A 25,208-nucleotide genomic window follows, 5' to 3' on the forward strand; every position below is an offset into this window, starting at 1 on the left:
GGCGCCGAAACTTTGTGGCAGGTGCTGGTGTGGGGCGGGGCGAGACTGTGCATCTGGTCTTCCTGCAGGGGTGAAGCGGGGCGAGCCTGTGTCGGCGCATCCTTGTGCTCGGCTGATGCTGGGCGAACTGTACCCGGACGCCCTCGTGTGCAGCTGAGGCGGGCGAGACTGCGGGCACGTGCTCCTGTGCGGCTGGGGTGGGCCGAGCCTGTGCCCGCAGGCCCACATGTGTGGGTGAGGCAGGGCAGGACTGTGCCCCTATGTCCTCGTGTGTGGGTGAGGCGGGGCAGGACTGTGCCCATATGTTCTCATGTGTGGGTTAGGCAGGGCGGGACTGTGCCCCTATGTCCTCGTGTGCGGGTAGGCGGCACGAGCCTGTGCTCCCAAGTCCACATGTGTGGGTGAGGCAGGGCGGGACTGTGCCCCTGTGTCCTCGTGCCCGTGCTGGCACGTGCTAGTGCGCGACTGAGGCGGGTGACGCCGTGCCAGCGCGTCCCCGTGTGCGGGTGAGGAGCGGGTGGGACGAAGCCGGCCTTGGAGACCAGGGCGGAAGTGGTGTGTGCCTGGGCCCTGAGCTTATTTAGTTTGTGTTTGAGGCCGCACGCAGCTGTGCTCGGGGCTTGCTCCAGGCTCTGTGTTCAGGGGTCCTTTCTGGTAGGTCGTTTAGGACCACATGGGATGCGGGGGATTGAACCCACGTGAGGCCTTACCCCCACTGAGCTCTCTCTCGGGCATCCTCTCATCTCATTAAAATAACAAGAGCAACACCACCCGCGGGGCTGGAGAGAGAAATCCAAGAAGGGCGTTTGATTTGCACAGACAAGGGTTCAATCCCTGGGACTCCCTATGTCCTCCGAAGCCCACCTGGAGTGATCCCGGTGTACACAGGCAGGAGAAAGCCCTGTGCACCGCCAGGTGTGGCCCCCAAACAAGCAACCCCGCGGCCAGGGCAGTGTGCCCAGGCTCTGAGATGCTTTGACAAGTGGCGGCAGCCTGGGAACCCCACACCCTCTGGGCCAGCAGCGTGAGTGCGGTGTGTGGGTGCTGAACCTGTCACCCTGTCCCTGCCAAGGACACCCAGAGGAACCAGGATTTACTGCCCAGCCTCAGACACTGCCTGGGTTTCGGGGCAACCCTTTTGGCAAATTCCCCTAAAAAGAACCTTTGTGTGTGTCACCGTGTCTGTGCTATCTTGGACGCAGGCCAGCAGCGAGCCATAATCTTTCTCATCTGAGAGATGGGGCGCTCTCTCCGCTCCAGCCTCAAGGCAGCCTCGAGCATGTGGGGAGCTGGGGGGGACGCCCCACATCCTGGGGGCAGGCCCGGCCTTCCTGGAGACAGAATTCTTAGTGGCCTCCATCCCCCCAGCTGGCTGACGCCGCCATCCCCTCGTGCCTGCAGGTGTGCCCCGGCTTCTGGCAGAGTAAAGGGAGCAGCGGGGGCTGACAGGAGAGGCGGTGCGTCTGTGAAGGCGTCTCTGCCAGTGTGTGCGGCCCCGCGTGTGCTGACAGGTCCGTGGGGAGGATGACCGGGTGCAGGGCCCCCTCAGGCCTGGGTAACTCCTCCTGGCATCCCGGCTCTGGGATGAGCGGGCTGGAACTCTCATCCCACTGGGAGTCAGGGCGTCTGTGCCCGCCTCCTCCCGGGAGCCTTTGCTTGGCCTGGATAAGCGGCAGCCCCACCCACAGAGCTACTGCTAACGTGCTGGGGAAGGGGTCTCCACCGCCCCCCATCCACTGCCCTTGCCCACCCCAGTGCCTGCCAGTGGGAACCGCCCTGTCTGGGGAGGCCTGGGCAGCCCGACCCCTCGTGCTTCCCCAACCCCTTTTCTTCACCCTGGAAGGTCATGGTCACAGTCACAGTCACATCCCTGGGAGCTTCTGTTGTGGGAACGGGGGGTTGGGGGGGATGGATGGGGTGTCTGTTGCACCCTGGGGGTGTGCTCAGCTGTTAACTGCAAGGCTGTTGAGAGCAGCGGTTGTCACTTTGGGTGACACTTGACCCTCTTGCCCAGTTCGTGTCTCTTCCGCCTGCCCCACACTCACGGCTCAGTTTCTACCAGCCTCCTGCCTGGAGCTGCAGCGCGCTTACCCCAAGGAAGCTCTGGAGAAAAAGAAAATTTTCTACTTGAACTAATAAGCATCAGCAGGGTTCAGGGTGGGGGGACATGGTGTCCTGTTTTGTCTTACTTACACGCGCAGGTTCAGAAATGGCTCTTTGTATTCGGATCCTGCCAAAAGGAAGTGACACAGGCGCATGCAGCAGGAGGTTGTGTTGCTGCCAGCAGGGGGTAGGGACCCCGGCTGCAAGCCTGGCCACTTCCTCCGAAACCCTGAAAATCCTCAAGTTAAAATGCTCAAAGAAAGGGGCTGGAGCGATAGCACAGCAGGTAGGGCGTTTGCCTTGCACGTGGCTGACCCGGGTTCGATCCCCAGCATCCCATATGGTCCCCTGAGCACCGCCAGGGGTAATTCCTGAGTGCAGAGCCAGGAGTGACCCAAAAACCAAAAAAAAAAAAAATGCTCAAAGGGAAGTCATTGTAAAGATAACGTTAAATCAGATGTGGCACCCTCTGGTGTAAGATCTATGTTAGGGGCCCTCCTGAGGGGCTCCGCCTTCCTCTTTCCGATCAGAGCTGATCACGCCTCTTGTCCACTGTGTGGCTCCAATGAACTTGCACCCGTGGTGTGTGTGGCCAGGGGAAAGCGATTTTTCAACCTTCCCTGGACCCTTTGTCCGTTTCTCTGTAACTGTCACGGCCCTGGAGCGTGATTGACATCACCTTCCAGCTCTAGCTGGATTTTTCACTCCAGCAAGAGATTGATTCTCTGTACACTTTAACAGGCCATGGGCAAGTATCAGGCGTTTGTGGGGGGCAGATGATCTCAGGACTGGGCATGGAGCTGACGCCTCTCAGAGACCCACCGGGTCGAGCCCCCCCTTTTGAGAAAGCCCTTGTGCGTTCTCTCTCTCTCTGACCTCTGCTTTCTTTCAGCTGACGCCGGCGTGCTCCGGAGAGAGGCAGTACGAGCACCTGGGACGGTGCTGTGACAAGTGCCAGCCCGGTACGTTCTCCCAGCCTCGCACCGTTGCCACAAGCAGCTTTGGCGCTTGTTTTATCTAAGAATGATTTCTTTCCTGTCAGGTGGAAGGAGAAATGGCATGGACTCTGGATTTGGGGGGGAGAGAGGGTAGGGGGCCTGGTCACGATGTCTGTCATTCTGAAGGTGGAAATCTCTCAGTAGATTAAGTCACTTAAAAGTCAAAAGCGTGAAATAAAATAAAATAAAATAAAAAATCAAAAGCGTGGAGTGGGAAGATAGTGCAGTGGGCTGGGCGCACGGCGGGCCCCAGTTCAGTCCAGTCCACATTTGGTGTGAGCGCCCTCAGGAGCAGTTCCTGAGCACAGAGTGTGGCCCATATCCCCACCCCTGGCCCAAAGTTGAAAAACGAAAGCGAGGGCAGAGAGATTGTACAGGCGAAGGCACTTGCCTTGCATCAACCTGGTTCGCTTCAGCATGGCACATTGTCCCTAGGGTACTTCTGGGGGTCACTCGTAGGCCAGGAATGGCCTCTGAGTCTCCCTGTATGGTCCAAAAACAAACAGCAGACTTCAGAAGCTGATCTTCTGTGGGGCTGAGGAGGGGGTGTTGCATCACACCTCGCAGTTCTCAGGAGTCTTCATGGTACAGTGCTCAGGGAGCTAATCAGTGCCAGGGATAGAACCGTGGCTGGCTGTGTGCAAAACAAGTGTCTTGGGGGCTGGAGTGATAGCACAGCGAGTAGGGCGTTTGCCTTGCACGCAGCCGACCCGGGTTTGATTCCCAGAATCCCATATGGTCCCCCAAGCACAGCCAGGGGTAATTTGTGAGGGCCCCGCCCTGTCCAGCAGGTAGGACCCTTTGTGGGGCTGAGGAGGGGACGCAGCCGAATGAACAGATGCAGAGACAGAAGGAGGAGGAGAAAAGGAGAGAGAGCTTTATTCACTGGCAGCTACAGCATTTTATACTTGCCTGCTGGGAGGCCGGACCCCGTACAAACAGTAGTCAATCACAGATTGTGACATGTTCATCTATCATGTCAGGCACGGGTATCGGCTAGTGGAATGGTAAGGTCAGTAAGGTCAGTAACGGCGACCTTGTTAGAGAAGTTTTAATTAGGCCCCTGTTTGAGAAGTGCCAGGCTCTGTCTTACTTGAAGATAAGAGCCAGGATTGAAATATGGCTTCCTACAGTAATTCCTGAGTGCAGAGCCAGGAGTGACCCCTGAGCATCACTGGGTGTGACCCAAAAAGCAAAAAAAAAAAAAAAGACAAGTGTCTTAACTCCCTACCCCGCCTCTCCTGCACGAAGGAATTGGTTCTTTCCTATTTCTCTTTTATAGTTTAGGTTCCAGTAACGATGGTGACAACAGCACTAACATGGAGAGAGTCTGAGAGTTCATTTTGGGACACACTTGTCTAAGGCATGATTTCATAACATGCCAAGATGTTGAAAACCATCTTTTATCACTTTGTGATTGAAAACTCAAAATACAAAGCTGTAATTCCTATTTTAAAATGTCTGTCTTGGGGCTGGAGCGATAGCACAGCGGGTAGGGCGTTTGCCTTGCACGCGGCCAACCCGGGTTCTAATCCCAGCATCCCATATGGTCCCCTGAGCACCACCAGGGGTAATTCCTGAGTGAAGAGCCAGGAGTAACCCCTGTGCATTGCCAGGTGTGACCCAAAAACCAAAAAAAAAAAAAAGTCTGTCTTCGCAGGACGGGGGGTGGCGGGTAGCAGTTGGAGTTGTCGTTGCCGAGCAGTGCCTGGCACCTGCTCCCCGTCCCAGGCCAGGCCTTGGGGTCCTCTCACTCACTGTGCTGGGCCAGAGGATGGCTTTGAGGAAAGACTTTTCACGAGAGCCTGTACATACTTTAGGGACAGCTCCAAATAATTATTTCATATATAGGGTGAGACCTTGTGTGTGTGTGTGTTTGTGAGAGAGAGAGAGAGACAGAGACAGAGACAGAGAGAGAGTCTAGAGCCTACAGTATATGTAGCACAAATGAAGCTAACTACCCAGGCTGGAGATAGCACAGCGGGTAGGGCACTTGCCTTGCACTCGCTGACCAGGGTTCGAACCCCAGCACTACTTCTGGTAGTCAGTAGAGCAGTGCCATGAGTGGTCCCTGAACGTAGAGCCTGGAGTAACCCTTGAGCACGGCCAGGAGAAAAGAAGGTTAACTCCGGAGACCGTCACTCGAGGGGTGCTCTGTGGTGGGGGTGGGTGACGGACATCCCCTGGCCCAGCTGACCCCTCAAGTTCTGCAGCCACTAGATGGGAAACGCCGTCAGCAGGGGTCTGGGTGGGCAGCGTGATCTCGGACGCAGAAGCAGTGGAGGCAGGGTGGGCACAGGCGCCTCGGCCATGGGATCTCTCCTCTCCCCTCCGGCCTCGGGGCCTATCTGGGACCAGGGTGTGGGCTGGGGGCTGGGCCCCTTTGCAGTCCTGCAGTGCTGTTTGTCCATCTTCATATTCATCGGTGCCTTTCCCCCTCTGTCATGGAAGGAACGTACTTGGCTGCCAAGTGCTCAGCCACGTCGGAGAGCGTCTGCTTGCCCTGTGGCCCGGAGGAGTACCTGGACACCTGGAACGAAGAGGAGAAGTGTTTGCTGCACAAAGTGTGTGACTTAGGTGAGTTGGGGTGCTGGGGCGTGTGTGTGTGTATGTGTGTGGTATGAGAGCAGAAATAGAGAGAGCGTGATGTCACCCTCTGGTGTGTGTGTGTGTGTGTGTGTGTGTGTGTATGAGAAAGAGGGAGAGAGAAAGAGAGATGTGTCACCCTCTGACGTGTGTGTGTGTGTGTGTGTGTGTGTGTGTGGTATGAGAGCAGAAAGAGAGGGAGAGAGAGCGATGTCACCCTCTGGTGTGTGTGTGTGTGTGTGTGTGTGTGTGTGTGTGTGTGTGGTATGAGAGCAGAGAGAGAGAGAGAGAGCGATGTCACCCTCTGGGGTGTGTGTGTGTGTGTGTGTGTGTGTGTGTGTGTGTGTGCATGTATGAGAGAGAGGGAGAGAGAAAGAGAGATGTGTCACCCTCTGACGTGTGTGTGTGTGTGTGTGTGTGTGATGTCACCCTCTGGGGTGTGTGTATGTGTGAGAGAGGGAGAGAGATGTCGCCTTCCATGCCTTTTTGGGGGAAGGTGAGGAGGAATGTTTGACCACACCTTCACCAAGGACGTGACCAGTGGGAAAACCTTCCTGGGCGGCCAGGAGCCATGGCCAAGAAGCTCGGCCTGAGCTTTGCCCGTGGCCCGTCAAGCTTCCGTTCCTGGCACGGCTGGAAGTGACCTCCGAGCACTCACACCGAGTCATCCCCGAGCACTGCCGGATGTGGCCTAAAGCGAAAGAGAAGGAGCAGGCTCCGTGAAGAACTCACCCCGGAGGCCGTCCAGTGGCGTGTCCTTGAGGAGTGATTCCCACAGTGGCCCGGTTTGTCGTCACGAGCCACCCCGAGCCCTGGGGCAGGCAGGGGCCGACTCGGCAGGAGCCACAGCCGCAGGCTCCAGGCCAGGCCCCCTGACCCCCGACTTCCCCTCACCTGGAAAGGGTTCAGCAACTGCAGTTCGGCCGCGTTCTCAGACGCCTCTAGTTGCGGGAGGGCTCAAGTGGTTTTTGTCTAGTTTTGCTTTTGGGGGGGCCCCTTCGGCTGCGCTCAGAGCGTACTCCTGGCAGAGCCTGGGGAATCGAGTGCCGTGCTGGGGAGCAAACGGGCGCGGCTGCTTGCAAGACAAGGTCCCTAGCCCCTGTGCTGTCTCTGCGGCCCCTCCAATGTCTTGTAGCCCGAGTTCACTTGCAGGGATCAGGACGCGAGTGTGTGTGTGATGTCACTCTTTCCTCTCTCCAGGACTCTCGGTGTGGCGCTCTGGCTCCCCCTGAGCCCTGCTGCTGGGCTGCCCTTGGGGTCCCTTACTGGGGGCTTCCAGCTCCTGCACTGCCTGTCACAGGGCTGCGGGGGGCTGCAGTGGTAGTCCAGTGGGCAGGGCGCTTGCCTGGCACAGGCTGGCCGGTTCCATCCCAGCCCACCAGGAGCCATCTCTGAGCACAGAGCCGGGGTGCCCCACCCACACAGACTAAGTGGGGTGTGGGTGTGTTGGGTCTTGGAGGTTGATTGGACTCTGCTTTGTTTGGGGTGATCTGGGCATACCCCCCCCCTGCCCCCAGGCCCTCTGCCAGCGGCTACTCTGCCCGTGATCCTGGCCTCACCTTCCTCGGGGCAGCAGAAAGCCAGTGTTCAAGCCGTCCTTCACTTCCTTGTCAAGAGCTTGGTCAACAGACACCAGCCCATCAACTGGTTCTTGCCCTCGAGGACAGCATAGCCAGGAGAGACAGAGTGAATTCTCCCTACTTTATTATTTAGGGGCGGGGGATACGGGGGGGGGGAGGGATACGATGGTGCTAGGGAGCTACTCCTGGCTCAGTGCTCAGGGGCTTGCTTCTGGCAGAGCTCAGGGGACCATGTGACACCAGGGATCGAGCCTGGGGCTCTCACATGCAAAACCTGCACTCCAGCTCACAGCTTGATGAGTGATCTCCCCGGCCCTTGTCACTTATTCACTGTGTTGAAAATACTCAGTCTCTCACGGAGTCAAAGGACTGGCAGAATTATAAACTGACACGTAAGTCGAGGCTGACTTCATCTAACGCAGTAGTTACTGGGTCTCAGACTTGGTCACCTCACACAGGTGGCCCCCAAGGCTTCTGCTGTGACTATTGCAGGCGTTACTGAGCTCTTGCTCCCAGCTCATCTTGCTCACTGCCTACGTCGACTCTGGAATCAGACTTTTTCTCTACAAATCCATGATTGCTTACTTGAGGACGTCTGTGTTTAGTGACCTTCGTCTGGGTATTAGGGAGGCTCGTGGCTGCTCAACTCAACACAAGAACGAGCAGAACTGGATGAAATTCGTTCAATTTTTAAGCCACACCTGTCAGTACTCAGGACTTACTCCTGGCTCTGTGCTCAGGGATCACTCTTGGCAATACTTGGGGCTATCTGTGGTGCCAGGGATGAAACCAGGGTCTGCCACGTGTCACTACAGGCTGTAGGCTCTCTCTAGCCCCCAATCAGCTATGTATTTGAACAGTCCTTTTTCTCACATGTTCGAGACGACAGAGCTTTTGGCCAGCGGAGGTAGCGTGGAAATGGCACCAGGCGAGCGGCATCTGATTGAATGTTATTTCTTTCCTACTGCTTACTAACGGGCCTGACTCACCCTGTCTGCTGGAAATAAAGATGCATTCTGTCTCCTGCCAGCATCGATTAAAGCCCGAAGCCCTGAGGCATGAAGAGGTTTAAAAATATGTCACCATTGTTCATCATCACACTGGCCCTCGGTCACTCACACTGGGGCGGAATCCTGGGACTTGGATTTTCCAAGGAAGTGCCGCTGGTCTGGAAGGTTCCAGGCAGGAGGTCTGTGTTTATGCAAATTGGTCCGAGGCTGCTGAGCTGTGGGTGCTACGGAGAAAAGAGACTTTCCTGGTTGGCTGCGCAGAGACGCCGAGAGAGAACCGCTCCCCGCCCGCCTGGTCAGCCCAGGCTGCTCTCGGGGGCCACTGAGATGCTCAGGCAGTTCTGCAAGCCCGAGTCAGCGGCACAGGTGGGCTCTCGGACGGCCTCCTAACTCTGGGGTCTCCGCAGAGAGGAAGCTGGGCCCTGCTGTCTCTCCTGAGAAGACCGAGAGTCTCGGGCTGGAGAGATAATGCATCGGGTAGGGCTCTTGGTTTGCATGCAGGAGACCCTGGTTCAGTCCCCGGCATCCCACAGGGTCCCCCGAACACTGCCAGGGTGATCCCTGAGTGCAGAGCCAGGAGCAAGCCCTGAGCACTGCCAGGTGTGGCCCAAAACCAAAAATTGCGAATGTGAATCAGTGAGTAAAGAGAATTGTGTGTGTGTGTGTGTGCGCGTGCATGCGTGTATATATGTGTGTGTGTGTGTGCGCGTGCATGCGTGTATATATGTGTGCATGTGTGTGTGTGTATACCTTCTTCTCTGTTCAACATGGTCTCAAAAGTGTCATGAGATCAGGGCTCAGAAGGAAAGCCCTAGACTAGGTACTGTGAGAGAACAGACACAGTGCGTCCTCTTACCTGGGGACTCGACCCACAGTGCTCTGTCCCTGCACTCTCCCCGACCAGAAGCACAGTGACTGCGCTCCAGTAGCCCCGCAGCTCCCACAATGAACCCCAGCCCCCAGAACCCCTATTCTGAGGTGCAGTTGAGCCGGAACGCTCTAAGCTGGGGAGGGCACTGGAGGCAGACTGCCTTGCCCGGGCCAGAACAGCCGGCCGTCAGGACCTGGGGTGTCCCCTGTCTCCCTCCCAAGATGGACGAAGGACGAAAAAGAAGCGTCCACCCGAGGCTTCATCGTTGAGCGACAGGAAAGACCCAGAACCTCCCGGGGTGCTTGAGCGCCAGCACGGGAAGCCTGAGGGGGGATCGGGAGTCCCTGAACCCCAGTTTCCTGGATGAGCCCGGCGTGGGGGAGTGCGGTGGCCTGGGAGGTGGTGGGCTGTGAGATGGCACCGCGGGTGGGGCAAGACACGGGACAGGCGGCTGAGGGGCGGGACGTGGCAGGGCCGAGATTTCAGCAGGTGGCAGCCGACAGGAGCTTCAGGGCTGGGGGAGACGGTGAGCGCGGGCAGGGGCTGGGCCTCGGGCCTGTCTGTCCGTCTGTCCGCTGCAGCCTCCCCGTCTCCCCGCTGCAGGGAAGGCCCTGGTGGTAGACTATCCTGGCAACCGGACGTCCCCGCGGCTCTGCACCTGCACCCTGGGCTACCACTGGAGCCAGGACTGCGTCTGCTGCCGCCGCAACGCCGAGTGCGCTCCCGGCTTCGGGGCCCAAGGTATGCAGGATGGGGGTGCGCCTTTGCCCGCTCTGCTCAAGCCCCCCAGGTCAGTGCACGTAGCGGACCCGGGAATCCGACAGTTGGGTTTGGATTTGTACCTTGCACCTCTCTCCATGCTCCTGCTTTGGTCTGGATTTGGGGGCCACGCCCCACTCTTCCTACTCCTTGCTCAGGGATCCCTCCTGGGGGTGCTCGGGACCCTCTGCTGGAGTTTGAGCCCAGGGTGGCATGAGCAAGGCAAGCGCCCCCGCCTGCTGTGCATCTCCCCGGCCCCACACACTCTGAAGTCGACACCTGCTGTGTGTGGGGGTGACAGTGAGCGGTAAGGGGGGGTGGTGTTCGGGAACCAGCCCAGGGCCTCACACACGCAAGGCGTTTGCCCGGCTGCCCTGCCTGCGTGCCGTCCCACAGCTCAGAGCTCTCGGCGCAGATTTGCAGAGCTCCCACACTTACTTTCCAGGGCATTACAGGAATTATAGCTGCAATAATGGGATTCAATGGGACCTAACCACCTTTGCAAGCTGATACTCTTCCGCCTCTATGTGAAAATCTACTGATCATCTTTAACTGTTGGAAACTGGAGGTGGTTCTTTAAGAGGGGCCGGGGGTGTTGAGGTCCCACCCAGCTGTGCTTAGAGCTTACTCCTGGCTCTGTGCTCAGTGCTCACTCCTGGCTCTGTGCTCAGGGAATACTCCTGGCTCTGTGCTCAGGGCTCCCTCCTGGCTCTGTGCTCAGGGATCATGCCTGGCTCTGTGCTCAGGGCTCACTCCTGGCTCTGTGCTCAGGGCTCACTCCTGCTAGGTCTAGGATGACTGTATGCGGTGCCTGGGACAGAACCCACATCAGCTGCATGCAAGGCTTGCGCCTGACCCCTGTGCTGTCTCTCTGGACACTGCACGTGGCTCTTTCCTCTCCTTCAATTTTCATCCACGTCACCTTCCCACAGGAGTTTTACCCTAATGGTTGGCTGTTCTAGTGGAAGAGCTTTTCTCACCTTCTCACACTCTCACGTAAGAAATAAGCATCTATTTGAATCATCATTTTTAAGACGTTTCCTGTGACTTAAGTTTCCAATAGTCACAAACCTTTGTTCTGGGTGGCAGTGTCACTCGGGTCACTGGGGCCGACCGTCACATGCTAGTGTGTGTCATGCCGTGAATATCCACGGGCTGAGGGCTGTCTCAGAGCAGAAGCCTCACATGTGAGGCCGTGGGTTTAATCCCTGGCCTCCCTGGTCTCCCTGTCCTCCCGAATCACAAAGAATATAATGCAGTTACATGGAACGATCCCTATTAATGCATGAGTGGAAAAGTGTAAGCATTTGAACTGCAGGAGATTAGAATTCCTTCCCCCAGACGGTTCCTGTGTTCGCGCAGGGAATTCGCTGCTTGCGAAAGTGCAGCAGGCTTCACGATCGGGTCCGCTTCCCCTGAGGCTGAGCAGCTTGTCAGCGTGAGGAACTTCGAGGCTCAGGGAGGGCTTTGAAGTAGAACTGTCAATCATTGGCTCAGAACCTTTGAGTTTCACCTCCAGAGCTGTCGCGGAATGGCCCAGCAGACTCAGTTCATTCTACAGCAGCGAAGGCCAAGCCCACCTGAGGCTTCTGTCGCTTTATGGGGGGTCTGCACTTGCTACTGGAGTGGGGAACCTCCAGGGCCAGGGTCTTACGTGACCGAGCAAGTGAGGGATGACACGGATGTGACAGAATCTCATGGTAGAGTGATAGCAGATGTTTCTACCTGAGCTAGACCGGATAGGGCACTGGCTTGGAGTACCAACCCCACATAGTTTTCTGATTTCTAGGAACGTTTGTTCAAGCCATACCAAATGACTGTTTCTACCTCTTATTCTTTCGCTTGGGCTCACCTTGTTGTACGCTGGCTGGGAGACAAGGACGAGTCATTTCATAGCGAGGAGAATGCCCGTCAGAGTCTTACCACATGCAGCGGTGAAGCCAGATAAGCTTGCTTTGTGGCCTCAAAGTCTGGCTTACAATTTTAATTATTAAAATAAGTCTCCCCTTAAACCCGAAAGTTTGTAACTTTCCACATGGTGATTCAATAAAAGAATTAAAAAAATAATAATAATAAAATAAAAAAAAATAAGTCTCCCTCTGGTGCCCAGCTGAACCCAGCCACTGTCACTTGCCCCAGTGCCTGTTTGGGCGGCACTGCTCTGTCACGCCTGGTTTCCGGTCCTCATTTCAAGGATGACAATGGCTTTGGCACCAGCCACCAGCTCATGGAAGCTCGCATTCCTTTGTGGGGAGGTGACAGGAAGGGGTGTCAGGGTCACACCTGGCTGTGCTCAAGGTCACTCCTGGAAGCCAGAATCCGTCGGTGGCAGTGACAGACGGGGGTGGGGGGACCCACGTGGAATGGAGCGAGGGCGAGGTCCAGAGGGAATGGCAGCTATTTCCTGTCTGATGCCCAGGTTTATGAGGAGCCCGAGCGAGGAGGACGCTTCCTGACCAGAGTCGTTCTTGCCTGCTGTGCTGTGGCTTACAGCAAGGTGCCACAATCCATGCTCTCACTTCCGTTTGTGTGCGTCGGGTTTTGGGGGAACACACAGCCACATCCTTTCCTGTTCGCCCAGTGTCTCAGGCTGTTTTCTTGCTCCACGTGACTGCGGTAGAGACTGGAGACGTGTTCTCTGGTTCGCTGAGAGCACGTACGGGCATCTCCCAAGTGGGCACTGGGTCTTCCAGAGGGGTAGAGTGACCTCAGGTGCACTTGTCGATGCTTCCTGCTAGTTCACTGGAAGAAGGTCGATTTCCAAGGGAACTCTGAAAAAAAATATTTTTTAGAAGGGGGGCAGTGAGCCAAATGCGTTTGGGACCCTCTGACTTAGTTTAGAAGAAGGATGACTGGGGCCAGAGGTAGCCTGCCACAGGAACGGTGCTTGGCTTGCCTGACCCACCCAGCTTTGATCCGCGGCCCCACAGGAGTGACCTCTGAGCACAGAACCAGGAGTGCACTCTGAGACAGGCAGGTGTGGCCTCCCAAAAGTGGAAAGGGGTTGGGTGGGGGAAGAGAAAGAGAGAGGTCTTTGCACTGAGTCAGTGATGATTGGAGGGATCGCCCAGGATGTGTGCTGAAAGTAGACCAAGAACCAAACACAGTGACCTCTTAGTATCTGTGTTGGAAATCATAATGCCCGAAATTAGAGAGTAAGAAAGACTGTACCTGCCACAGAGGCAGGGAGTGGGGGGGTGGGGGTGGCAGGTGGGACACTGGGAACAGTGGTGGTGGAGAATGGGCACTGGTGGAGGGATGGGCGGTCGAGCACTGTTTGACTGAAGTGCAGTCATGCAAGTTTGTAACTATCTCACTGCGATCCAGTAACTTCAAAAATAAAGAAGAGAGAGAGAGAGAGAGAGAGAGAGAGTGTGTGTCTTTGTCAGCTAAGGCTGATAAAGGCCCTAAAGGGATGCCCAGGGCAGATGCCCAGGGCAGCCGCCGGGGAGAAAAGCACAGAAGCACAACGTCTGTGTGGGTCACGTGCTGTTGCAGTAGGGCCCTGGGCCTCTGTCCTGCTGGCCTGACCCGGAACTAGTTCCCTCTCTGACCAAAGCTCTGGACCCTGCTGCCAGGGTCCGAATGGGCTGCAGGGCCCCGGGCCTGTGCGTCTGCAGCAAATCCACCAGGGGTGGATGGGAGTGGCGTCCGGCTGATCTCTAAGTGTCCTTCCCCCCGCCCCCTGCGCCCTCCCCTCGTCTGTTGGACAGTGCAGCCCGGCAGGGACACGGTGTGCAGGTCCTGTCCACTCGGCTTCTTCTCCGACGTCTCGTCGTCCACTGAAGACTGCAGGCCCTGGACCAAGTAAGGGGGAGCCACAGCCCTACTCCCCACCCCCCAAAAAAGACTTTCAGTGGGCTTTTGTTTGTTTGCTTGGGGTCACATCCAGCTGTGCTCAGGGCGTACTCCTGCCTCTGTGCTCAGGGGTCACTCCTGGCAGGCTGGGGGACCAGGAATCAAACCCGGGTCAGGCCCGTGCAAGGCAAACACCTGACCCGCTCCAGCCCAAATTTCCGGTGCTTTTCAACATCCAGCGATTCTCAGTCATGGCAGTGAGAGCGTTTGGGATGCGTCTTCTCTCTCGCAGAGTCTCTTGAAGAGACTCCCCAGGACTGGAGTCTTTCCCTCTTCGCCCGTGAGAAGCCCGAGCTTGATCCCTGCACCCCTGGGTGTGGTCCCCGGAACAAAAGGAAAGAAACCGCTCAAGAGGGCCCTGGGCAGGCCTCACTCAGCTTTGTGTGATGCTCTCGCAAATAGCAGCCCTCGCTGTTGTTTGTGGTTCGTTTATCCATCCCCCTCCCTGAGACTTGGCTCCTGTACGAAGCCTCATGTCCAGAAACTACAGAAAACCTGAGTTTTCTGTCCTGACTCCTGTTGAGGAGTCTAGAGAAGGGAATCTTTGATAGATATTTTTCTTTTTTTAATTTATTTGTTTAATGTTGGGGCTGGGGGCCACACCCAGCAGGGCGCAGGGTGTAGCCTGGCTCTCTGCTCAGGGATCACTCCTGGCAGGGGTCAGGGGGACTAAATCGGGTGCTGGGGATCAAACTCTGGCTGGCTGCGTGCAAGGCCAGTGCCTTACCTGCCGTTGTTCTGGCCCTTTTGTATTTTGTGTGTGTGTTTTTTGTTTTTTTTTTTTTTTTTGCTCTTTTGGGGTCACACCTGGCAATGCACAAGGGTTACTCCTGGCTCTGCACTCAGGAATTACTCCTGGCTGTGCTCGGGGGACCCTATGGGATGCTGGGAATCGAACCCGGGTCGGCTGCGTGCAAGGCAACCACCCTACCTGCTGTGCTATTGCTCTAGCCGCCCCCCCGGCCCCTTTTTTTTTTTTGCTTTTTTGATCACACCCGGCAATGCACAGGGGTTACTCCTGGCTCTGCACTCAGGAATTACCCCTGGCACTGCTTAGGGGACCCTATGGGATGCTGGGAATCAAACCCGGTCGGCCGCGTGCAAGGCAAACGCCCTACCCGCTGTGCTCTTGCTCCAGCGCCCCCGGCCCCTTTGTTTTTAACCCAAAACTCCAGCCCTGTCTGCCTCTGGCCCACAGTTGCACTGCACTCGGAGACACAGTGGGCGTCCCCGGTACCAGCCAGGCCGATGCAGTTTGCCGTTCTTCTCAGCCTACTGGAAGGCCACCGAACGGTAGGTGTAGAGAGAACAGGCTGGCCAGCGTGAGGACCGGGGTTCAGGTGCTGCTCCCGCACGAGGCTGACCCGAGTCTGATGCACGTAGGGCCCCTGGGCACAGCGCCTGGAATGGCCCCTGAGCTCCGCTGGGTGTGGCCCAGCTGGTTGGCTGCCAGGCCCCAACTCACGGGGGCCCTTGGGTCCTCCCCATCCCCCTGTTTTCTGGAAAGCGCTCGGGAAAGGGGCTTCCTTGACCTCTGAGGTGCAGGGTGCAGAGATGGGCTGGGTGGCGGTCCCCAGGCCCGGAGTCTTTCCCTCTTCTCCCGAGAGAGGCCCGAGCTTGATCCCTGCACCCCTGGGTGTGGTCCCTGGAACAAATAGAAATGAACAGCTCGAGAGGGCCCCGGGCAGGCCTCACTCAGAGGGACGCCAGACAGACCCCCCCGTCGGCGGCCGAGGCTCCCAGCCCGGGCAGGCCCTCCCCAGGCCCGGGATGCCTCACTAGGTCTCCTCACGGCTCTCCCTGTTCTCTCCTTCCACAGAGTCCCAGATCTACTTGCCCGGTTTAATTATTCTGCTTCTCTTCATGTCTGTGGCGCTCCTGGCCGCCGTGGTCCTGGCTGTTTACTACCGGAAGAAAGGGAAAATGCTCACAGGTACTGTCCGCGTCGCTCCCTCTGGCTGTCCCGGCTGGCCCGGCCACCTGTGTGGGAGGGAGGCCGCCAGGCTGCCGCAGGAAGGGATTGTCTCTGCCCCCTTCCTGTGTGGCTGCCCCTCGTGGCCGGGGTCCGTGGCGATCAGGCGCCTGGGGTGGATTTGAGAGTCCCCCAGGCAGTGCTGACAGGATGCCCGTGAACATGGGCAGCGGGGCCGGGCTTGAGCTCACAGCCTCACGCACGCGAGACTAGCGCTCTGCCTCTGAGCCTACCGTGGCCCCAGGTACCCCTTCCTTCCTTTCTTTCTTTTTTGCTTTTTGGGTCACACCCAGCATTGCACAGCAAGGGGTCACTCCTGGCTCATGCACTCAAGAATCACTCCTAGCGGTGCTCGGGGGACCATATGGAATGCTGGGGATCGAACCCAGGTTGGCCACGTGCAGGGCAAACGCCCTCCCTTCTGTGCTCTTGCTCCAGCCCCGCCCCCCCTTTCCTTTCTTAAAGAAAACAGACACGTTTCTAGTGCTGCGCTTTACAAAAGCATTTTTTTAACGAGGGCTATGTGGACCCCTGGGCCTGGCACCAGGTGGACAGCTTGGGTCTGCCAGCCCTGCAGGAACAGAGTGACCTCTGGCCTCGCAGAGATTTGACACATCAGTATGTTTGTAATGAGGCATTCTCAACAAATATTGCTGCGAAAGGAGGGCGTCCCCTGCCCTGGGACGGGGTGGGGGGGGGCTTGAGCTAGAGGGGCTTGAGCTGACATGAAGCCCCGACTTCCTACTTCATTGTTCTCTGGGGAAAAAAGAAAGCCGTTCTTATTCATGCCAACAAGAAGTTCCACAGCAGGGAAACAGGCGGTTTCTGGGTAAGCTGTTGTATGGATTCTTCCACACCAGGTACGGGGGATGCGTTTTCTTTTAACAAGTGCTTGTAATGCCCTCACTTGAAATGGAGATGTAAGTGTCAGGTAAGTGGTGGAGGGCAGTTTTGATTGGGTTTTGCATCTAAAAATGGGAATGTGAGGGGCTGGAGCAATAGCACAGTGGGTAGGGCGTTTGCCTTACACGTGGCCGACCCAGGTTCAATTCCCAGCATCCCATATGGTCCCCTGAGTACGGCCAGGAGTAATTCCTGAGTGCAGAGCCAGGAGTGATCCCTGTGCATTGCCGGGTGTGACCCAAAAAAGCAAAAAAAAAAAAAAAAAAAAGGGAATGTGAGATTCTGGAAGTGAATTATCCCATCTTCACTGAAATTTTGCCGAGGGGGCTTTGTGTTCGCTTGTTTCCAGGATGAGGCCTTCTGACACTGTCAGATCGGACTGACCTGCCGTAATCCCATAAATGTGTCTGCTCTGAGGTTGGATTTGTTCGGGAGCCCCTGCCAATGGTGCTCAGGGCTTACTCCTGGCTCTGTGCTCGAGAGTAACTCTCTGTGATGCTGGCAACCAGGTGGGCCTGGCCACACCCACACCAGTGCCTTAGGCCCTGGACTGTCTCCCCGGCCCCGTGATGTCTTTTTCTTTACTTTCCTGGGCCACGCCTGGCAGTGCCTCAGCTGGCTGTGTGACAGGCAAGGGTCCTCCCTGTGGTGCCATCTCTCTGCTCCCACGCACGGTGTCTGGCTTTCCTGAAGGGGCCATGAGCCTGGGCTGCGTAGACCCTCGAGCCGCCCGCCCCTTCACAGTCCCAACCACAGTCTCTGCTCCCGCCCTGAGACTGTCACCCTTCCACGCCCCATCAGGCCTTCCAGGGTCCTGGCCAGTGGGCTGTCCACACGGGTTCCCTCATGCCGCCCCAGGACCAAGAGTGCGCGTGAAGAGAAGCCGAGAGCACCCAGCCACGCTTTTCAATGTATTTTTTGTTTGTTTTTTTGGGGTCACACCCAGCCATGCACAAGGGTTACTCCTGGCTCTAAGCTCAGGAATTACCCTTGGCAGTGCTCAGGGGACCAATATAGGATGCTGGGATTCGAACCCGGGTTGGCTGCGTGCAAAGCAAACGCCCTACCCGCTGTGCTATCGCTCCAGCCCCCCACGCTTTTCTTTTCTTTTTTTTGCTTTTTTGGGTCACACCCGGCGATGCACAGGGGTCACTCATGGCTCTGCACTCAGGAATTACTCCTGGCGGTGCTTGGGGAACCATCTGGGATGCTGGGAATCAAACCTGGGTCGGCCGCGTGCAAGGCAAACACCCTACCCGCTGTGCTATCGCTCCAGCCCCCCCAACCCCTACCCCCTGACGCTTTTCAAGGAGTGTATCTGTTACTGATCTTCCCAGGGCCACACACGTATGTGGCCTCCTGCTGAGCTCCACCCCCCATCCCGCCCCTGCCCCAGTATCCAGGCCTCTCATATAGCACCTCTTCACTTCCTCCCACAGGAGAACCGGGAGGGGATTAAGGCGCATTCAGAGGTGCCCTCAGCTCGTCCTGTTTCCGGGAAGGGGAGCGCTGGCTGCGCCTGCCCCAGAGGGGGATGGCAGCATCTGCTTTCCCTCCCGCCTTCCAGTCGTGCATGCCCAGGGCCCAGAGAGTCTGTCCCGGTGCCCTCAGGGAGCAGCGCTCAGGGGCCAGGCGGGGCCGGAAGGGCGGGCGCTGCCCCACGTATGCCTGCTAGACTCTGCCCCAAGCAGTGGAATTCACCGGGCCTGGAGCACGCACGCCCCGGCCGCCCGCCCTCCGCTCCCTGGAGGGCCTCTGGGCTTGCAGACCCGCCAGCCGGCCCGCCAGACACACTTCACAACCCCCAGTAAAGAGGTGCTCGCGGAGTCACAAGTGAAACTTGTGCCTGGGCACATCAGGCCTGTTGCTGTCAGTCGTGGTTGCCCGGTACTGGCCGTCTCGCCCACAAGGCAAGAGCCACCCTGTCCCCCTGCTGGGCCGCTAGCTTCAGTTTCTCCTTTTGCAGCCACGCCCGGCATGCTCCTGGCTGACTCCTGGCTCTGTGCTCTGGGCTAACTCATATTTTTGGCTCTTTAGGCTCAACCCTCCTCTTTGGGTGGCAGTTTTCTGTTGTTGTACAGATGTTCTTAATTATATGATACTTTTCCCCCTTTAATTTTGTGTCTTTTTTTTTTTTCTGTTTCAAGTAACCTTTGTATACTCCCATGAGTTTAAGACTTTGTACTGTGCTATACAGTAGAATTTTTGTTTGTTCAGGGGCCACATCCAGCATTGCTCAGGGGTTACTCCTGGCCCTGCACTCAGGAATCACTCCTGGCAGGCTCGGGGGAACATCTGGGTGCCGGGCTCGAACCCGGGTCAGCCATGTGCAAGGCAAATGTCCTGCTCACTTCGACCCAAGTGAGTCACGGTTTTAAAGGCACATACGTGTCTTTCAGCACTTATTTTAAAAAGTTGTTTTCCCCCCAGAATTTTGGTTTGGGTTGATGATCTGTGGGGCACCCAGCACCCAGCACTGGGTTCACAGCGGCTGGGGCTGTGGAGACAGGCTGGGCAAGGGCTGCTTTGCACCTAGGAGGGCGCCTCCTGCTCCTCAGCACCGCTGATGGTTCTGGAAGGTTTTCCCCTCGGGGGCTCTCGTCTCGCTGACACGGCGGCGCAGGGGGTGTTTAAAGGGAATCGCCTCTTCCCCACCCCACACGGAGCAGCCTGAGCCCTCACCCCTGCTCTCTCTTCCAGCAAGCCTCTGGCACTGGCTCAACGAGGCCTGCAGCCGCCTGAGTGAGAACAAGGTAACAGAACCCTCCGGGGAGGACGGGGAGGGAGGACGGGGACTGGGAGGACGGGGACCGGGAGGACGGGGACGGGAGGATGGGGACACTCTGGCCCAGTGTGAGTTTCTTCAGAGCAGGGCCCTGGGACCTTAGGCCTGGCTCCCACTTGCTGGCTCTTGAGCCTTGGGTGTTTGCTTGGGTCACTTCCAGTTTACCAGACTCTGAAGGGGGTAGGAAAGTGGTTGGGGGAGAGGGATGCCCCCCCTCACAGCCCCCACGCCCAGGCCTGTGCTCCTGAGCTCTTGGCTGGCTCACACGCACTCATTTCTGGACCATTCTAGAGGAAGTGGTGGGCACTGTGTTCTTGAACCCTAATGTAGGTCACTGTGAGTTTCTTCTTTTGTTTGTTTTTGGTTTGGGGGGGTAGTAGAGGGGTTTCACCCAGCTGCTCGCGGCTGCTTCTTGGTTCTCTGCCCAGGGATCACTCCTGGTGGGCTTGGGGGACGTATGGGGTGCAGGGGATTGAACCTGGTCCTGTCGCATGCCAGGCCAGTGCTTTCCCTGCGGGACTAGCTCTCCGGCCAGTGTGAGTTTCTTCAGAGCAGGAACCCGGGGCCCAGAGAGCCCGAGGTGCTGGCCTGCACACAGCTGCAGCACAGACCTGCCTTAACCCCTGGCCCCACACACACAGTTTCTCTTTCTTGTTTGGGTTTTGGGCCCTGGCCAGCTGTGCCAGGGCTTCCTCCTGGTTCTGTGCTCAGGGGTCACCTGTGTAGTGTTGAGGACTGGAGCTGGGCCCACCATGCAAGGCAGGCGCCCCCCCCCCCCCAGGGTCTCCAGCCACGTGAAGAACATCCCTTCACATGGCCATCGTCGCCGAAATCAAGAAATTTATGGTGGTAGTATCACATCCACATTTCCCAGTAAACTTTCCATCTTTGTCCCACGATGCCCTTTAGGTCTGCTTTCTGGATCTATAAAAATTTTTATTTTTAAACCACAAACTTGTTTCCGAATTCTCCACTTCTAGCCCCAAGACTTCAGGCTTCATTCTTAGCACCCTTATATGAATCTTTGATTTTGGGGGGAGAAGGGGAACGTCCAATGATGCTCAGAGGTTACTCCTGACTCTGCACTCAGAAGTTACTCCTGCTGGTGCTCGGGGGACCATATGAGATGCCAGGGATTGAGCCCGGATCAGCCACGTGCAAGGCAAACGCCCAACGTGCTGTGATCTCACTCCAGCCCCTCTTCCTTATTTGAATCCTGGTTTCACCAAGGCCCGAGAAGGCACATGAAGCAGCTGCTCCTTGTCTCAGTCTGTCTCCTCATTGCTCGCTCCAGCATGCCTGAAAGTGGTTTTAGAATTCTGAGCCCCCCCTGCTCCCCCCACCACCACAGTAAATCCACTGGAGTCTAATATTTGTTTGGGGTCAGCCCCTGAGCTCTCTGGGCTTACTCCTGGCTCTGTGCTCGGGGATCCCTCTTGGCAGTGCTCAGAGGACCAGGGGAGGTGCTGTAAGTGGGTGGGGCGGCCCTGTGCCAGGCTCCCTACCTGGGTCACTGCTCCACCCTGTGGAGGCCAGTATCGGCTCAGTTGTTTGTTTTAAACCTCGAGCAGAGAGCCAGGCACTGCGGAGTGTCTGCGGTTGTTTGGGTTTCGCTTCTGTGTTCACTGAAGCCGCAGTCACCCCCTCCGGGCCTCTGCCCTGCTCTGTGCCCGGGCCGTCCCGTCTTTGAGAACGGCCGTCTTTCCTGGAGGACACCGTTGTCGGTGTGCAGAGTGTCTGAGCCTTCGCCCCCCTCTCCCTCTGCCTCCAGCAGCCGACGGTTTCGGGCAGCCCCGGGCGTGCGGCCCCCGCGGAAGCGCCAGGCCAGCTGGAGCTGTGTGAGGGTGTCTTGCTGCTGACGCTGAAAGAGAAGATCCTGCCGGGAGACGCGGCCTGTGCGAACCGTGGCGTGTGCGTGGCTCCCTGCGGCCGCGGAGAGGAGGCCCCGCTGCTCGCCTTGGTGAGCGAGACCGAGGGGCCCGCCTCCTGGCAGGTGCCCACAGAAGACGAGTACCCGGACCGGGCCCTGCAGAGCCCCGACCCGTTGTCCTCCCTGCTCCCCGCGCAGCCGGGAAGCCAGGGCACACCCCCCTTCTCCGAGCCCCTGGAGGTGGGGGAGAATGACAGCTTGAGCCAGTGCTTCACGGGGACAGAGAACCTGGCGGACTCGGACAGCTGCCTCTGCCCCGCGCCCCTGTGCCGGACAGACTGGGGCTGCGAGGGCTGGGGGGAGGCGGCGCCCGGCCCCCCCTGGGCGGCCGGAGCCAGCGCTGCGGACAGCTGTGTGGGCTGCAGGACCCTCCCGGGCTCCCCCCAGCCGGGCCCCCTGCCCCAGTGCGCCTATGGCATGGGCCTGCCGCCCGCAGACACAGCGGCCGAAGCTGCTGATGGGGCTGACTCACCGCTTCCCAGCTCCGAGAGGGCAGGAGGGCCCCCCACCGCCGACCAGCCCCCCGCCTCCGGTAAGTCTCCTCCGGCCTCTGCTTGGGAAACAGGATCATTCTCAGGGCGTGGGGCGCGTCGGAGGTCACCCAGCACTTTCGGGGAGCCCAGGGGTGGCCCCTGCTCTGAGCGGGGTGGGTGTGGATTCGGAGGCTGGCAGACAGTGCTCACTGGCTGGAGAGCTCAGGGCCGCTGCTTGGCTGAGACACCTCCCGTGCCGGCCTGGAGCCACTGCCCCCAGAAGACGGGGTGGCCCTCGGTCTTGCTGCCCCGGTTTAGGTTTGTAGTGTGCAGTGGCCTTCCGGGGGTTTGGGTTTGCGGAACGCAGTGGCTCGTAAGCACCCCCATACCAGGAATTGGAAATGTCTGGGCGGGCAAGCAACTCGGTTGTTTCCTTACTCTTGAGCGGCTGGTGCTTTGCTGCCGGGCGTGCTGGTTCTGCAGCAGAGCCGGGACGCCCTCCAGGGGCCCTTGGGGGCGAGGGGCCATGGAGCCCTAGGGGACTCTCAGGGCCCAGGAGACTCAGACTCTGCAGTCACCATGGCACCAGGGCAAATTGCTGCAATCAGAACGTTATGGCTTCTTGCGTGTTTGGGCAAGGGTGAGAAACACGGTTTCCTGACGTAGCTCTCAGGAAGTTGGCCGTGGGGGGTTGGGATCTGGCCGGGATCCTTTGTTCTCTGCCGTACGTGATGGACACTGGCTCCAGAAAAACCGATTAGATGGCAGGACCAGAGAGATAGTAGAGGGCTCAGGCTCTTGCCTGCCATGGGGTTGACCCCGGTTGATTTCCCGGCCTATGCCCCACTGAGCATCACCAGGAGTGATCTCTGAGCACCGCCAGGGATCGCCCCCTCAAAAAAAAAAAAAAGAAAGAAAAAAAAGCTATTCATTACTACAGAGACTCAAAAAATGTTTTTCATCTCACAGAATACGCCTCTGTTGGGTGTTTTTTCTTTTTCTTTTCTTTAATGTGTATTTTCAAGCTCTGCTTGGCAGTGGTCAAGGGTTACTCCCAGTTCAGTGCTCAGGGGAGCGTGTAGTACTGGGGATCAAACCCAGATCTCCTGCAGGCAAAGACTGCGCCACCGGATGAGCTGTCGCTCAGGCCTCTGGGTCCTTTTTCTTTCCTCCTGTGTTTAGACTCAAGAGCGTAAGCGCATGACCCGGCCAGACCTGAGCACTGAGCACTGAGGTGCCCGCCCAGCTGCTCTCGCTGGGCTCGTCCACCCCCTCGATGGACCTGCCTCTGCTTCCTAAGCTTTGTGCTTCTGTCCCAGGACCACGCGTTCGCTCGTGGCTCTCTCCCTGCAGCTCTCCGATGGAACGGAGACACGTTTGGGACAGTCATCAGAGTGTGGGTGTGACGGTCTCCAGACGTTTCCAAAGGTGTCCAGGAATGTCCCAGCTGAGATCCGGTCAGCTTGCACTGTTCTTCGCCTTCTGGGGCTGTGTTTTCTTCCCAGTGGTCCCAGGGACAGATGGGATGCTGGTTCGGGGGCCGTAGGGCCTGGGGTGGCCTGGCTTGGCACTCCCGCCAGGGGCAGACCAGTTTTCAATTGGTGGTACCAGGAGGGGGATGTTTGCCCGTGTGACAGTCCTCTGTGGTTTCTCGGGAGGCACTGGCCTCGTCTGGAGAGATCTCTTGCTCCTGAGAGTCACGAAGCCAGGGGCGGTGCTGTGCATTCCTGACAAGAGTGAAGACCTCGCCAGTCTGCCTGTCTTTATCTTGGGTTTCTCCAGCAGGACACACCTAGGCCTGGGGGAGGGGGGGCGTGTGTCACCAGTGGAGTGGTGTTGACCCGCTAAGCGATTACCCTGCCTTTTCCGTCTCCGTCTGGTGGGTCTCCGAGCAGCGCGTCGGCAGGGTCGGCCTACAGTCACCAGCTCGCAGGCCAAGTCCGTTTCTGCCCGGGAAGCAGCTGCCAGATTGATTTTGGAGGCTGTTCTTGCCATAATTACTTCTCCGTGAAGAGCCTTCTGGTTTCTGGCCCAAAGAGGCTTTCTCATTATTGATATATTTATATTTCACAAAAAATGTTTCAATTTATGTCCTATAAAATGCGTGAAAGAGGATGGAGGCCGCGCTCAGAGGCACCCGGCTGTAGGAGCTGTAAAATCCCTGTGCTCTCGGGACGCAGAGGACGTCTCTTTCTCTGTTGTTCTGGTTTGGTTTGGGGGCCACACCCGGCGATGCTCGGGGGTTACTCCAGGCTCTGTATCAGGGATTGCTCCTGGCACTGCTTGGGGACCCTATGGGATGTGGGGGAAGGAGCCCGGGTTGGCTGCATGCAAGGCAAGTGCCCCCATCACCCCCGTACCATCGCTCGGGCCCTGAGGCAGCATTTTTAGTTGACCTTTGGAAAGGCTTTTTCTTTGGTGGGGGAGCAGCTTCTCAGGGGCAGCTCAGGGCCCCTCCTGCTGACTCTAGGCAACAGGCTGGTGGTACCCTACGGGGCCCGAGGGTGCAGCGCTGCCCAGACCCTGTGAGGCTGGGGACACCCAGGTCACCCTGGGTGGCTGTGGGCCTCCAGGGCCACACCTAGTGCTGGGGCTTCTCCAGAGCTCCCCCAGCAGTGCTCAGTGTGCAGTTAGCAAGAGAAATGATGGGGTTGAGAGGTAGGATGGGGGAAGGTGCTCGCCTGTGCCCAGCCAACCACCTGGGGTCCCCCGGGCACTGCCAGGATGGTCCCAGGGCACAGGTAGGTGCAATTCAAAACCAGGGGAGGGGGATGACACCCCCATGAAGTGGTGTCTGGGTCGGTGACAGTGACCGGGACCTCCCCCACCAGGAAGACCCTTTGCACTTCAAGTCCTCTGGCGTAGAACCCGGATCTTCCGCGCGACTCTCTGGGCTCCTAGTCCAGCAGCCTGTGGAGAGGTCTAGGGAAGGGGCCGGGGGGTGGAGCACTTGGCATGAGACTTGGAGCTCCCTGAGACACGGCAGCCCCTCGGAAAAAACAAGGACACGCTGAGGCGATCTGGGCAACGCGTGTCACTCTCAGGAGCACTGTGGGAGGAGTGTCAGCAGGGAGGGGGCATGCGTGTGGTTCCTGTCCCACGGCCCTGTGGCTAAGGGAAGGGTCTGCAGCGGGGGCCGCAGAGTCCTTGGGCCTGGGAGAGTGCCTTGGGCCGAAGAAAGCCTGCTTCCTCCTCACTGGGCGGCAGCTAGCGGTCACCGTCTGCGGCCGCTGAGCTGGGCGTGGGGGTGGGCTGTTGGGGTTGTGGGGGCGCCCCGGGCTCTCCCCCGCCAGCCTCCTGTTTCTCCCCTTCCCTGAGGGTCCTGGGCTTTGGGGAGGCAGACGGGGGCTCTGCCCTCCGCAGGGAGCACGGCACAAGGG

General features: G+C 58.0%; 1 protein-coding gene across 1 annotated transcript in view; it reads left to right on the top strand.

The window, feature by feature from the left end:
* Positions 1-25,208, top strand: part of TNFRSF11A (TNF receptor superfamily member 11a) — a 53,607-nt gene that overhangs the window by 19,429 nt on the left and 8,970 nt on the right. The window contains exons 2-9 of the mRNA XM_055125697.1: positions 2,996-3,065; positions 5,553-5,678; positions 9,752-9,889; positions 13,621-13,714; positions 14,964-15,058; positions 15,585-15,698; positions 19,341-19,393; positions 21,197-21,887. Coding sequence (XP_054981672.1) covers positions 2,996-3,065; positions 5,553-5,678; positions 9,752-9,889; positions 13,621-13,714; positions 14,964-15,058; positions 15,585-15,698; positions 19,341-19,393; positions 21,197-21,887 — 1,381 coding nt within the window. The remainder of the gene's footprint in view (positions 1-2,995; positions 3,066-5,552; positions 5,679-9,751; positions 9,890-13,620; positions 13,715-14,963; positions 15,059-15,584; positions 15,699-19,340; positions 19,394-21,196; positions 21,888-25,208) is intronic.

This window comes from Sorex araneus, chromosome 2 (genome assembly GCF_027595985.1).
Source record: "Sorex araneus isolate mSorAra2 chromosome 2, mSorAra2.pri, whole genome shotgun sequence".
NCBI classification, from domain to species: Eukaryota; Metazoa; Chordata; class Mammalia; order Eulipotyphla; family Soricidae; genus Sorex; species Sorex araneus.